General features: G+C 39.2%; 1 protein-coding gene across 13 annotated transcripts in view; it reads right to left on the bottom strand.

The window, feature by feature from the left end:
* GPM6A (glycoprotein M6A) overlaps nucleotides 1–14586 on the bottom strand; it is a 253502-nt gene that overhangs the window by 82145 nt on the left and 156771 nt on the right. For 2 of the 13 annotated variants that reach the window (XM_081523882.1, XM_081523883.1), the window contains one exon: nucleotides 12752–12796. The exons of the other annotated variants lie outside the window; for them this stretch is intronic. In XM_081523882.1, coding sequence (XP_081380008.1) covers nucleotides 12752–12770 — 19 coding nt within the window. In that variant the 5' untranslated portion in view covers nucleotides 12771–12796. The remainder of the gene's footprint in view (nucleotides 1–12751; nucleotides 12797–14586) is intronic. 13 annotated transcript variants of the gene reach the window in all.

The raw sequence follows: 14586 nt of genomic DNA, 5'->3' as shown, positions 1-14586 counted from the left end.
TAAATCCGTTAAAAAAAAGATGCTGTTACCAATTTTTTCATAAACAATCCAATGCCTTATAATTTATTTTGCAGTATTTTTTTTCCTTTTTTTTGTTTATTTTAAATTAGTTTATTTATCTATTTTTTAGCTTTACAATATTGTATTTGTTTTGCCATACATTGACATGAATCCACCATGGGTGTACATGTTTTTGAAATTTATTTCAGAGCTGTTTCTACTTCTAAAAGCATGTGTTTTAAAAAGGAATCTTTTCCTCTGGATGATCATCAGTTGACTCATACACAATCAGTCTCCTTCGTTTGATTGCCACCAAGTGTTTTTTCTTTTAAAGGTATGCTATTTTTAATAACCAATTATTTTGACTAATATTATTATAAGTTTTAGGTTTTAAATACAGCATGAGTTACTCAATGACCTATGAAACTTAATTTCACTTTCCACTTAATGATGGGTCAGATTCTTAACATTTGCAATGTGGTCTCATTAAATGCGGTTTATCTAGCAAATAAAATGTAATGATGTAGAATAACCCCAGACTATTTAACTGTAAACTCTTTATTCAACAGTGAATTAGAATATTCTACATGTCTCAGTGATAATTTTTAAGGAATAATACTGATTTCTTATGGAAATAGATATTCTCAGGAAAAAAAAGGCAGTTTTTTCCTAAACAGTTTTCTATAAATCCAAAGGAAATAACTCCCTTAGAATTTGTTTTTCTTCTCTGACAGAAAATTTTTAATCTAAAAAATCTCAAGATCCTGTTAATCTTAACAGAATATAATCAATATCCACATGAAGTTCTGTAGTGAGAATTATTAGAATCGTTGTTTTTGTGCAGTCACTAAGTCACATCTGGTTCTTTGTGACCCCATGGACTACAGAATGCCAGCCTCCTGCAATCTCCACTATCTCCTGGAGTTTGCTCAAATTCATGTCCATTGAGTCAGTAATGCTATCTGACCATCTCATCTTCTGTTACTCCTTTCTCCTGTTGCCTTCAGTCTTTCCCAGCATCAGGGTCTTATCCAATCAGTCGGTTCTTAGCATCAGGTGACCAATGTGTCACAGCTTCAGTTTCAGCATCAGTCCTTCCAATGAATATTCAGTGTTGATTTCCTTTAGGATTGACTGGTTTGATCTCCTTGCAGTCCAAGGGACTCTCAAAAGTCTTCTCCAGCACCACAGTTAGAAAGCATCAATCCTTTGGCACTAAGCCTTCTTTATTAGAAGTAATCTCCAATAGACACTTTGTATAATTTGGGAAATGCTCTTTTAATCAATAGTTTATTTGATCTCTTTATGACTGTGGTTAAATGCATATAACATTTAAAATATTTTAAAGTACACAATTCTATGTATTTAGTATATTCATAATGTTGTGCAACCATCACCACCGTCTAGTTTCAGAATTTTCCATGATTCCTAAAAGAACCTCTATACCCATTAAGCAACAGTTCTCTCCTTCTTACCTCCAGGATCTAACAATGACTTATCTGCTTTCTGTCTCCATAGATTTGCCATTTATTTCACATAAATAAAACCACATAATATGTGCCCTTTGTGTTTGCCTCCTGTCCCTTAGTATATAATGTTTTCAAGATTCATCCATAGTGTAGCATGCGTCAGTACTTCATTCCTTTGTATGGCTGCATAGTATTCCACTGTGTATATATATCATATTTTGTTTGTCCATTCAACAGCCTATGGCATTTGGATTGTTTCTACCTTTTGGCTACTATTTTACCAGTTCATTTTGTTTGATTTTATAGAATATATAAATACCATGTGATATATTTCTTTCTCAAATACAAAGCAAGAAAACATGAATATAAAATGTAGGGAAATATTTTTTTCTCTAAAGAAGAAAAACTTTTATCCATTAATGACCTCATCCATCACATATCAAATAGAACATGGGCACTTTCAGTGCAGGATGAAACCTGCTGAATTTTAAGGATATAATAAAATGCTGAGATTGATAGCTAAGAACCCACTTTTTATCACCTGGATATCTTGTATACATCTTGTATACATCTACACATGGCTGAATTATTCCATCTCCACATTAAATTTTCTTTGGCCTTCTTCATTTCTACAAAATGGTAACTCCACTCAGCTAGTGACACAGCTCAAAGCCTGGTGGCCATCCTTAGCACACTCTTCTCTCATTACCAGTGTAAATTCCACCTCCAAATCCTGTATATTTGGAGTACAAAATGGCTTGAACTCTTCCACTTTTCTTTATTTCCACTGCCATTAACTAGAATTAGTCACCATCACTTGCCATCTGGGCTGTTCCCTCTTGCCTTGACCATCTCAAATTTATTCTTAACCAAAAAGATCAGAGGGATGCTCCTGAGAATTTAACTAAATTACATCACTCCCCTGCTTTGAACCCCTTGGAAACTTTCTGTTACCTCTAAAATAAAACCCGATCTTTAGTACAACCTGTTCATCTCTAGCTTGGATTCTGACCATAAACTGATCTAGTAGCACTCTCCCCATTCCTTATTATACCCCATCACACCAGGCTTTTGTCGGCATCCTCCTGCACTACTCTGTTCTATAACTTTGCCTAATGCTGTTTTAATTCTCCTGCCATCACCAAATCTCACTCCTCGCCTAACAACTTCCTAATCACTTTTAGCCTCTACTCAGATGTCATATTCTCCAAACCACCTTCCAACACCCCAGTCAAAATTAGAATGCCTTGATGTTTTTCCTTTGAAATAAACTCAGTATTTTTTCCTAGCATCTAATGTGTTTTATTTTTTATTGTACATTTATCTGGCTGTTTGTTTAATTTCCTATTCCCACAGTAGGCTGTAAAGTTATTGGGGCTTTATATAGTTAAGAAAAAATATCCCTCTTTTAAGTAAAATAATCACAAGTCAGCTAAGTACATGTTATTCTTTGGTTTCTAAAATAGGTCATTTATTTAAGATGTTTCAAAAATGTTAGAAATTAGTGATTTTACCCCCTTTTTCATAGATTTATAGATGAAGAAAATAAAATCCTTGCCAAGATAAGGATTCTGACGCGCAGCAGGTCAAACTTTGTTTAAAAAAAAAATAAAAATTGCTCATTAAAATAAGTCTCTATTTTGAAAAAATAATCTGAAGGGATTCAACTCAAATTACATGAGTGACTTCAATGAAAGCAAATCCAATGTACACTAACCAGTTGACTTTTGGTCACTTCATCCCCCCCCCCAACTCAGTTGTATTTGATTGTCTTTACTACATAAATTTATAAATTTAATAGAGTTAAATTCATCAGGTACATCTATTGTTGACACAGTTCTCATGTCACATTATGATTTCCAAAAGGGCATTAGAATATCAGTGTGTCCACTCACTCTTTACCTCTGAGTCTGCCCTTTCAATCACAAAATTTCTCTGCAGTTAATGGACCAAACTAGTTGGCTTTCAGCCATTACCTTTCAGGGAATGAAGAGAAGAAGCGGTCAGAGGGAAAGATGCTGTTCTCCTTTCTTTTCATAATGAATGAGGATAACACAGTTTCTTGAAATAAAATCTATCAGAACTGTTTAAACATTCTGCAGGCACATGAGTTCTCCTGAAGACACATACCATTCTTCTAAAAGAAGTCAGAGAATTTATAGACATGATCAAGAGCTACAGATGGAACAGGTTTTTGAAAGCCAAGATTCATAATCTGTCCCCCTTTTGGCAACAGAAGGCTACATATGTTGTGTCGAGGTAACACTTCTGTGGGGGGCAGGAAGAGGACTTCTCTGTACTTGAAGATGTCTTGCAATCCAGCCAAAGAAAATGTGTGTTCACTAGGTACAGCAAACCTTTGCCCAAACCATAAACCCCTGACTGCGCTGCTTCACAATGAGAACCTGAAAAGATCCTTTACCCAGTTCACTGTCTGGTCTCACAAACCAGAAGAAAAACATAGTTTTAAAAAATACACTTTCTAAAAAAAAAAAAAAATACACTTTCTCATTTTATAGGAGATTTTTCATATTGTGCACTCTCAAATCAAATACAGCCATGGCTTCAGCCATTGAATGACACATTTGAGGAGTTTGTAATTTTCTATTTTGTTCATGACACAGACTAGCTTGAAAGTTGGAGTGTGCTGAGGTATGTATACACCTCAGACGTAGGCTGGGCACCCATGAATTTATATGTGTGATATTGATATAGAGTGAATGGTTCACTCTAGAACATTCAAAGGTCTCCAAGTTGCTACCACTGGGAGGAAATACAGACACACAGATGATGTCTAAGGTGTCATACACTACAGATACAGAAACACTGAGGCGTCTGCTTTGAGATTCGAGTGGATATCACAATTTTCAAAGTTCAAGATGACAACACTTAGTTTGGCATTTTCCAAAATGAATGCTATTTTTACATTCACCCCTACAACTGAGATAAAAATACAACTAAATAGGCACTTCCATTATAAACAACTGCATACTTCATGTTCATCTTGAAAGTGAAAATCTGTAGTTTAATTATCATCTGATTTTGAATTACTGCTTGATTACAACATAATAGTGCTCAATTTGACAAGTATAATTCTAAGAAAAAGCTTTTACCTGATTAAGAAATGACATGAAATACTTTGAAGTGCTTTTTAAAAAAGACGCTCTTTTTAGACTAAATGTTGTATAAAAGAGTAAAAGTATTCTATAAAGGAAGTATCGTATCAATTTTGCGTCACTGATTAAATACATTGTGACTTCCAGATTTCTTCTCCTGGAAGAAGACATAAACTCTATAGATGTATTATATGTCATATATTGCAAATACAGGAAAAAGAGGCAGTCTGTTGGGGAGATTCAAGTGGCTACTCCATTTCTTGGTGATTTAGGAGTTACCAGAACAAATAGGACAGAAAAGAAACAAAAAACTTTAGTTCTATACAATGACTAAACTCAAAGAAGATGAGGAAGATACACTAAAGGTAATGAAAAATTAAAAAAGGGAAAAATGATCCATTTCCTACAGACTTAATTTGTGACCCAATAAAAGTAGTTTGTGGATTTTTAACTATTATTATACAACACACTCTATTTTACATTTATTACAAAAGTTGAATTTAAATATGTGGGCATCATTTATCATCTTGAATATAAACATTTAGAAGTAAAAATCGACATTTGTGTGTAATGCAAAAGAAGAATCTAAGGTACTATTCGAAAGGTAGTTTTTGGAAATATTCACTGTATTTCTAAATAATAGAAAGTTAATTAAAAGGTAGTTTTCTACCTGGGATTGCATATGATCTTGTTTTAAAAAATCTTAGGGCTAAATCTGGACTTTCCAATGAAAGTGTTCAAATGAGTAATGCTGTGAGTTTGGATAAACCACATCATCTTCCTAAGCCTCATCTAAAAAAATGGGATATGGATCCCAAGGTGGGAGAGAGGGACTTGGGAGACTGGGACGGACACCTACACGCTGCTATGGATAAAGCAGATCACCGATGAGAACCTCCTGCACATCACAGGGAGCTCCATCCGACGCTCTCTGGGGACTTAAATGGGAAGGAAATCCAAAACAGGGGGGATATTTGCATACACGTGGCTGATTCAGTGTGCTGTACAGCAGAAACTGACACAGCAGTGTAAAGCAACTATATCCCAATAAAAAATAAAGAAATAAAAACATTTAAAACTGGGATCATTTTCCTTACCTTAGAGAGGTAAATGATATAATACATAAAAACTCTTATTGTAGTATTTATTTCAATTAAACATAAAGGGCAGCCTGGGTTCGAAGTTGACACGGAGCATAAGGTGCATAAAAGACAGAGGTGAGTTCACGGATACAGATGGATGGATGCTGCCCCCCAGCACCTCTGTGCCTCCTGTGGGTTCACTGCAGAATTGGCGATTCACCCAGCCCAGAGTGAGAGCTCAGCCAGGTCTGGGAAGCCCAGGGCAGCATGGTGGCCAGCTTTTAGACCATCAGCTATAAGAGGGGTCAGGGTAGCATTTGAGGGTACATCATTTCCTAAATAAATTCTATATTCCCTTATCTTATTTCACATTTGATCATTGGACCTAAAAAGGCCAGGCCATGGATCACATACTTAAGAGTCAATGCTAAACTTGCCTGCTAATTGTTTCATTCTGTGATGTTTTATAGTTTTCCTTCCACTGTAAAATTAATGTCAAGGAAAAAAGTCAAATTTATATATTAAAAATTAAGAAAAATCTTATACAGTCTCCACAGGTTAGCCGTCTCGGCAAAAGGCTGAATTTTATTTCTAAGTGACAACCTGTGAGAAGACTCAAGCAGAAGAATGGTATGGTAAATGTTATAAGACTTTAACACCTTTGGCCTATATCCTTACTCTGAGGTACTGTGAACAAGAAAGGAAGATCTTTTTCATAGTCCTATAGCTGCCATTCTTGCCAGCCTTTAATCTCTTAGCTCTTAATCTCATCTCTCTGCATCTCTCCAGCGTGACATTTCCAAAATGCTAACTTTCCCATATCGCTTATGGTATTAAGGCATTTTCTAAGAGGTTTTCCATGCCTTGAAATGAATTTCAAGCATCTCAGAATGGCTTATAACCTCCATTCTGATGAGGCACTTGCTTAACTGTCCAGCCTCATCTCTCAAACTTGCTTCTTTGCACTTGATACTCTCATAATACTGAGTTACCTTAAATTCTCTTTCTTCAGGATTTTATGTGTGCTATATTGGTGCTGGGAAAACCTTTCCCTTCAACATTTTCCTCTGCAGGTCCTGACTCTGAAGACTGAACTTTGGCATCCCTGCCAAGTCCTGGTCCTTCCCACCTCTCTGAGAGCTCACACCATACTCCCCACTGCTGCATCTTTAATACCGCTCTTCCTATTGGTTCCCTAGCCATCATCTCCAGACCTGCTCAAGTATGACCTGTATAGACTGTTTTTAATCTCTGCACAAGGATCACCCCTCCTCTTATGCTTCTGTTCAGTACACATGAGTTGATCTTCCCAGGTTAACCACAAGAGGAAAGGCAAGGATATTTGACTCATGAACATCTCCACACACCTTCCTGGGGCTGTAGACATGACTCCCTTCGCATGGGATCAGCATATCTGTCCATCAAAACCTATTATAAGTTACTTCAAGTAGGACACTGCTCCTGCACTGTTCCTCAGTAAATGCCAGGCTTTAACTGGGCAGAGAGGGATGAATGCTGAGCAAAAACTACTTTGAAAGAGGCTTTGGTGGAAATCAAATCACTAGGAAAGGTTAAAGCACTGGGGGTTATAATGGATGAAGAACAAGAATGCTGTGTGCTTATAACTGTGTATCAGGGGATACAGTGCTCTTTTGTATCCAGTCACCAGCTTCCCTGGAAGCTCTGTGGTAAAGAATCTGCCTGCCAATGTAGGAGACACGGGTTCGATCCCTCCATTGGGAAGATCCCCTGGAGAAGGAAATGGCAATCACTCCAGTATTCTTTTCATACTGTTCATGGGGTTCTCAAGGCAAGAATACTGAAGTGGTTTGCCATTCCCTTCTCCATGACCATTATATCTACTACTGTGGGCAAGAATCCCTTAGAAGAAATGGAGTAGCCATCATAGTCAACAAAAAGAGTCCAAAATGCAGTACTTGAATGCAATCTCAAAAACAACAGAATGATCTCTGTTCATTTCCAAGGCAAACCATTCAATATCACAGTAAACCAAGTCTATGCCCCGACCAGTAATGCTAAAGAAGCTGAAGTTGAATGGTTCTATGAAACCTACAACACCTTCTAGAACTAACACCTAAAAAAGATGTCATTTTCATTATAGGGGACTGGAATGCAAAAATAGGAAGTCAAGAAACACCTGAAGTAACAGGCAAATTTGGCCTTGGAGTACAGAATGAAGCAGGGCAAAGGCTAACAGAGTTTTGTCATGAGAACACATTGGTCATGGAAAACACCCTCTTCCAACAACACAAGAGAAGACTCTACACATGGACATCATCAGACGGTCAACACCGAAATCAGGCTGATTATATTCTTTGCAGCCAAAGATGGAGAAGCTCTATACAGTCAGCAAAAACAAGACTGGGAGCAGACTGTGGCTCAGATCATGAACTGCTTATTCCCAAATTCAGACTTAAATTGAAGAAAGTAGGGAAAACCACTAGACTATTCAAGTATGACCTAAATCAAATCCCTTACGATTATACAGTGGAAGTGACAAATAGATTCAAGGGGTTAGATCTGATAGACAGGGCGCCTGAAGTGCTATGGACGGAGGTTTGTGACATTGTATAGAAGGCAATGATCAAGACCATCCCCCAGCAAAAGAAATGTAAGAAGGCAAAATGGCTGTCTGAGGAGGCCTTACAAATAGCTGTGAAAGAAGAGAAGTGAAAGGCAAAGAAGAAAAGGAAAGATATACGCACTGAATGCAGAGTTCCAAAGAATAGCAAGGAGAGATAAGAAAGCCTTCCTCAGTGATCAGTGCAAAGAAATAGAGGAAAACAACAGAATGGGAAAGACTAGAGATCTCTTCAAGAAAACTAGCGATACCAAGGGAATATTTCATGCAAAGATGGGCACAATAAAGGACAGAAATGGTAGGGACCTATCAGAAGCATAAGATATTAAGAAGAGGTGGCAAGAATATGCAGAAGAACTATGCAAAAAAGATCTTCATGACCCAGATAATCATGATGGTGTGATCACTCACTTAGAGCCAGACATCTTAGAGTGAGAAGTTGAGAGGGCCTTAGAAAGCATCACAACGAACAAAGCTAGTGGAGGTGATGGAATTCCAGTTGAGCTATTTCAAATCCTAAAAGATGATGCTGTGAAAGTGCCACACTATATGCCAGCAAATTTGGAAAATTCAGCAGTGACCACACGACTGGAAAAGGTCAGTTTTCATTCCAATCCCAAAGAATGCTCAAACTATCGCACAGTTGTACTCATCTCACATGCTAGCAAAGTAATGGTCAAAATTCTCCAAGCCAGGTTTCAGCAGTATGTGAACCGTGAACTTCCAGATGTTCAAGCTGGATTTAGAAAAGGCAGAGGAAAAAAAAAAAAATACAGAAAAGGCAGAGGGACCAGAGATCAACTTGCCAACATCTGGGGGATCATCGAAAAAGCGGGAGAGTTCCAGAAAAACATCTACTTCTGCTTTATTGACTATGCCAAGGCCTTTGCCTGTGTGGATCACAATAAACTGTGGAAAATTCTTAAGGAGATGGGAATACCAGACTATCTGACCAGCTTCCTGAGAAATCTGTATGCAGGTCAAGAAGCAACATTTAGAACTGGACATGGAACAACAGACTGGTTCCAAATCGGGAAAGGAGTACGTCAAGGCTGTATATTGTCACCCTGCTTATTTAACTTCTATGCAGAGTACATCATGAGAAACACTGGGCTGGAAAAAGCACAAGCTGGAATCAAGATTGCCGGGAAAAATATCAATAACCTCCGATACACAGATGACACCACCCTTATGGCAGAAAGCAAAGAAGAACTAAAGAGTCTCTTGATGAAAGTGAAAGAGGAAAGGGAACCCTCTTACACTGTTGGTGGAAATGCAAACTAGTACAGCCACTATGGAGAACAGTGTGGAGATTCCTCAAAAAACTGGAAATAGAACTGCCGTATGACCCAGCAATCCCACTGCTGGTCATACACACTGAGGAAACCAGAGTTGAAAGAGACACGTGTATCCCAATGTTCATCGCAGCAATGTTTATAATAGCCAGGACATGGAAGCAGCCTAGATGCCCATCAGCAGATGAATGGATAAGGAAGCTGTGGTACATATACACAATGGAATATTACTCAGCCATTAAAAAGAATGGATTCGAATCAGTTCTAATGAGGTGGATGAAACTGGAGCCTATTATACAGAGTGAAGTAAGGCAGAAAGAAAAACACCAATACAGTATACTAACACATATATATGGTATTTAGTCAATCGGTAAAGATAACCCTGTATGCGAGACATCAAAAGAGACACAGATAAATAGAACAGTACTATGGACTCTATGGGAGAGGGTGAGGGCGGGATGATATGGGAGAATGGCATTGAAGCATGTAAATTATCATACGTGAAATGAATCACCAGTCCAGGTTCAATGCATGATACAGGGTGCTCAGGGCTGGTGCACCGGGATGACCCGGAGGGTTGGGATGGGGAGGGAGGTTGGAGGGGGGTTCTGGAAGGGGAAAACATTTACACCCACGGTGGATTCATGTCAATGTATGGCAAAACAAATACAACATTGTAAAGTTAAAAAATAGAAAATAATTAAAACTATATAAAAAAAAAAAGGCAGGGCAAGGGAATTCCCTGGCAGTCCTGAGGTTAAGAATCCACCTTCCAATGCAGGGGACGAGGGCTCATTTCTTGGTTGGGGAAGTAAGATTCCCACATTTTACAGGGCAGCTGCTGCTGCTGCTGCTGCTGCTGCTGCTAAGTCGCTTCAGTCGTGTCCGACTCTGTGCGACCCCATGGATTATAGCCTACCAGGCTCCTCCGTCCATGGGATTTTCCAGGCAACAGTACTGGAGTGGGGTGCCATTGCCTTCTCCGTACAGGGCAGCAGCTTCTGTTTTTGTGTTGCTTAGAACCTCAAGGCACCACATCTTGTAGGAGAGACAGCGTGAAAGGACCATGTCGAGAAGCCTGGAACAGAGGGAGAGGCCCTGCGCCTAGATGGAGAAAGGATGCTCAGTCAGCCCAGCCCCTAACTCAGCTGAGCTGAGCACGCCAGTGACTACCAGTGAAAGCACTGGAAAACACCTGAGAGAGGCCGAGTGTCACTGACGGAGCTATGAGCAAATAAAAAAGTCGTTATCAAAGTTACTAGGGTTTGGGGCAGTTCATTGTGCTGTGATATATGAAAAAAACAAACAAACCAAGGACTTGGGTCTGACCATCCAGAAGAATGCTGGGAGCATTAACCAGATGGAGTGGCAGCTAGTTAACGGGCTTGGGGGGAAATCTTGGGTGGAAAGATTCAAATCTTACTGCTTCTAAATGCTAAAGAGCATTCATTTCCCTTAATATAGTAGAAGAACGAGATCTTCTATCTCTCAAGCATTGCTGGATTTCCCAAGCCCAGGCAAGAATGGCCGTTTCAGGAGCAACCCTTTGTATCTTAAGCATAATAGCGAAGCAGACGGTAAAGGAACTGTTTGGATTTTTTTTGTTTGGATTTTTTTTCTTGGCAGCTTCTGAAGCTCTGTTGACAATCAGCGAAACTCCCACCGCAGTTTCAGGCAGAGAAACCCTCGCCCGGTATTTCTGGCTTTGCCACTGTGGTTTCAGGGCTCCGGGACGCCATCACCTAAAGGAGACCCACTGTGCTCGCTCTCCCTCTGGCTTCCGCAGCTGGTCGGGAAGAACCGCCCGGGCTTGGCGGATGGGCTTCTGGAAGCTGAGTGTGCAGCGTCGGAGCAAGGGCCCTGCCAGTTCTCCCGTTAACCCTTCCTGCGTCCGCCCACCTCAGAGCCAGGTGGGCGGGAGAAGAAACGCGGCTTGGTCGACTCTGTCAGCCTGTGGGACTCTGCTGGCAGATATCTGGGCTGGTACTTTGTGCAGTTCCCCCAAATTAAGTGTTGGGGAAAGGCAGTGTATTGCTTAAGAATTCTAACACCCCAAAATAAATATTAATACGAAAAAAAAAAAAAGAAAGTGAAAGAGGAGAGTGAAAAAGTTGGCTTAAAACTCGACATTGAGAAAACTAAGATTATGGCATCCAGTTGTATCACTTCATGGCAAATAGATGGGGAAACAATGGAAACAGTGACAGACTTTATTTTGGGGGGCTCCAAAATCACTACAGATGGTGACTGCAGCCATGAAATTAAAAGACACTTGCTCTTTGGAAGGAAAGTTATGACCAACCTAGACAACATATTAAAAAGCAGAAACATTACTTTGCCAACAAAAGTCCATCTAGTCAAGGCTATGGTTTTTCCAGTAGTCATGTATGGATGTGAGAGTTGGACTCTAAAGAAAGCTGAGCACTGAAGAATTGATGCTTTTGAACTGTGGTGTTGGAGAAGACTCTTGAGAGTCCCTTGGGCTGCAAGGAGATCAAACCAGTCCATCCTAAAGGAAATCAGTCCTGAATATTCATTGGAAGGACAGATGGTGAAGCTGAAGCTCCAATACTTTGGCCACCTGATGCAAAGAACTGACTCACTGGAAAAGACTCTGATGCTGGGAAAGATTGAAGGTGGGAGGAGAAGGGAACGACAGAGGATGAGATGGTTGGATGGCATCACCGACTCAATGGATGTGAGTTTGAGCAATCTACGGGATATGGTGAAGGACAGGGAAGCCTGTTGTGCTGCAGTCCATGGGGTCGCAAAAAGTTGGACAAAACTGAACTGAACTGAACCAGTATTCTTGCCTGGAAAATCCCAAGGACAGAGGAGCCTGGCAGTCTACCACCCATGGCAGGCTACAGTCCATGGCAGACTACAGTCCATGGGGTCACAAAGAGTCGGACATGACTTAGTGACTGAACAACAACAATCCTATCGCCAGTGTCTCACCCAGAAATGAGACAAAGAAGTTATAGAAGAAGAAACTTCTGCAGACCCCAATCCGAATCACCCCTGTTTAGATGGGCTAACTTTCCTTCCTATCATTGTGCTGAGGTTAAGCACAGCACAATATTCCTAACTGGCTTCTCTCCACTCCCTCTGGGGAAAAGAGGGAAAAAGGAAAAGGAAAGTAGCAATAAAGGCAAGGGAAATCGTACAGAACAGACTGCAGCCTCACATTTTCTTGGGGTGAGCATCCATCTTCCTTTCCTACTGTTATATACTGAAAAAGAAAGAGATAAAGAGATTCATCATATAGGAGTAAACACAATTATCTAGTATTTCAAAATCAAATGGAAGCAGGGAAAGTCCAATTACTCTAAAATAACATGCTTACAGATGGAGGCATCTTGAATTTCCTCTGAACCCCATTGATCAATAAGTCATCCTAGGTCTTGACCAGGTCACTGGAATAAATCAGCATACTAAAAGCTCTTTTATATGGTTATTTAATCAACTAATGCCCTTCTGTTTGTACATCTTCATTCAAAGCCCCTTGTCCTTTTGGTGGAGATTCCATACATCCCTAAAGACATTCTCTATCAGCTCATATAAGCAAGTATTTACCAGCCATCTCACACACTGAAAAACAGATGAATGGGTTTTCAAGAGATCAGTTTTCCATATTCAAGGCTTATTAATTACTACCATCATTGTGTCATGTCAAGGGATAAGATCAGCATATGCCTTTCAGGGTTAGTGGGGGGAAAAATCTTTATTCTCACATACTCAAGGCTTTAAAAAGAACAAAAGCCTTGCACTGAAATTAGTACCAGACTCAATGTTGCATCTTCACAATAAATATAGAAAATAGGAGACCCTGTTTGGTGTAGACTGATCACCAATTAGAAAAGAAACAAAATCTTAATGTTCAAATTTTTTAACAAATATTTTTATCTGATACTAAAGAGGACAACTCTCAAGGTGAAGATTGATTTTGTATTTATCAAATTGTCTTTTCAAGTAATAGTAATACTAATCCTAAGTAAAACTAATTTGATACAAAAGATTATATGTAGAGTATAACATTTGTGGGAAAAATGAATGGAGTTTTATCATAATGGAATTGTATTAGGATTCCATTGTAGTCTGGACTCCATATGAAAGAACTGAAACCACAATTTTATGTTAATGAATTGAAGGGAAGGAAACTCTGATTGGCTATCACTGTGCACTGTTGGGCAAAAGTGTCTATACCTCAGATTCCTGCAGTTTCCATAGAAACAGGGCAGTGGCTAGTGTAAGAGCAATAGTTATCTCTAGACAAAAGACTTGCCTGAGCTTTCATTTCAGTGCATCAAAATCTTAAGAAAAGAAGCCTTTATTTTTAAAAATAGAAAGGAAAATTTTATTATGCTAAATGTCAAAACTCAAATGACATTTCATGAATATCTTTAAAAATAAATCCTTCAACATAAATTAACTGGAATAAACAAAATTCCCTTAATTTTTTCTTTAATCCATATGTCAAAATAATGAAACCCAGCTCTATCAAGTTTGTTCCCAACATGGCTTGAAGTTTATGAGCAAAATTGAAAATCCCAGTTGTCTAATGTCCATCAAGGATAATCAAGGTCTGTAGACAGAGTTCTATCAATACCACTGTTTTTAATTTAGATATTTGCTTAATAAATTATGATCCCATTAGCGTGTATGAGGGCTTCCCTGGTGGGTCTGACAGTAAAGAATCTGCCTGCAATGCAGGAGACCTGGGCTCGATCCCTGGGTTGGAAAGATCCCCTGGAGAAGGGAATGGCTACCCACTTCAGTAGTCTTGCCTAGAGATTTCATGGACAGAGGAGCTTGGCCAGCTACAGTCCACAGGGTTGCAAAGAATCGAGATTCGGACATGATTGAGTAACTAAGGAGTGTGTACGAAGACATGGGAGGAAGAAATTTGCATTTGTTTATCTCTTCTGCTTTACCAAAGTCCCTGAAAAGGTCAGCAAATAACCACTGGGTTAATAACACAATCTAATATAACTCACCCAGGTAATTAATTAGAATTATTAA

This window comes from Giraffa tippelskirchi, chromosome 8 (genome assembly GCF_054371585.1).
Source record: "Giraffa tippelskirchi isolate mGirTip1 chromosome 8, T2T-mGirTip1v1.2.pri, whole genome shotgun sequence".
Classification (NCBI taxonomy): domain Eukaryota; kingdom Metazoa; phylum Chordata; class Mammalia; order Artiodactyla; family Giraffidae; genus Giraffa; species Giraffa tippelskirchi.
Note: the sequence above shows the minus strand (reverse complement) of the source record. Positions and strands in the feature narration are given on the sequence as shown.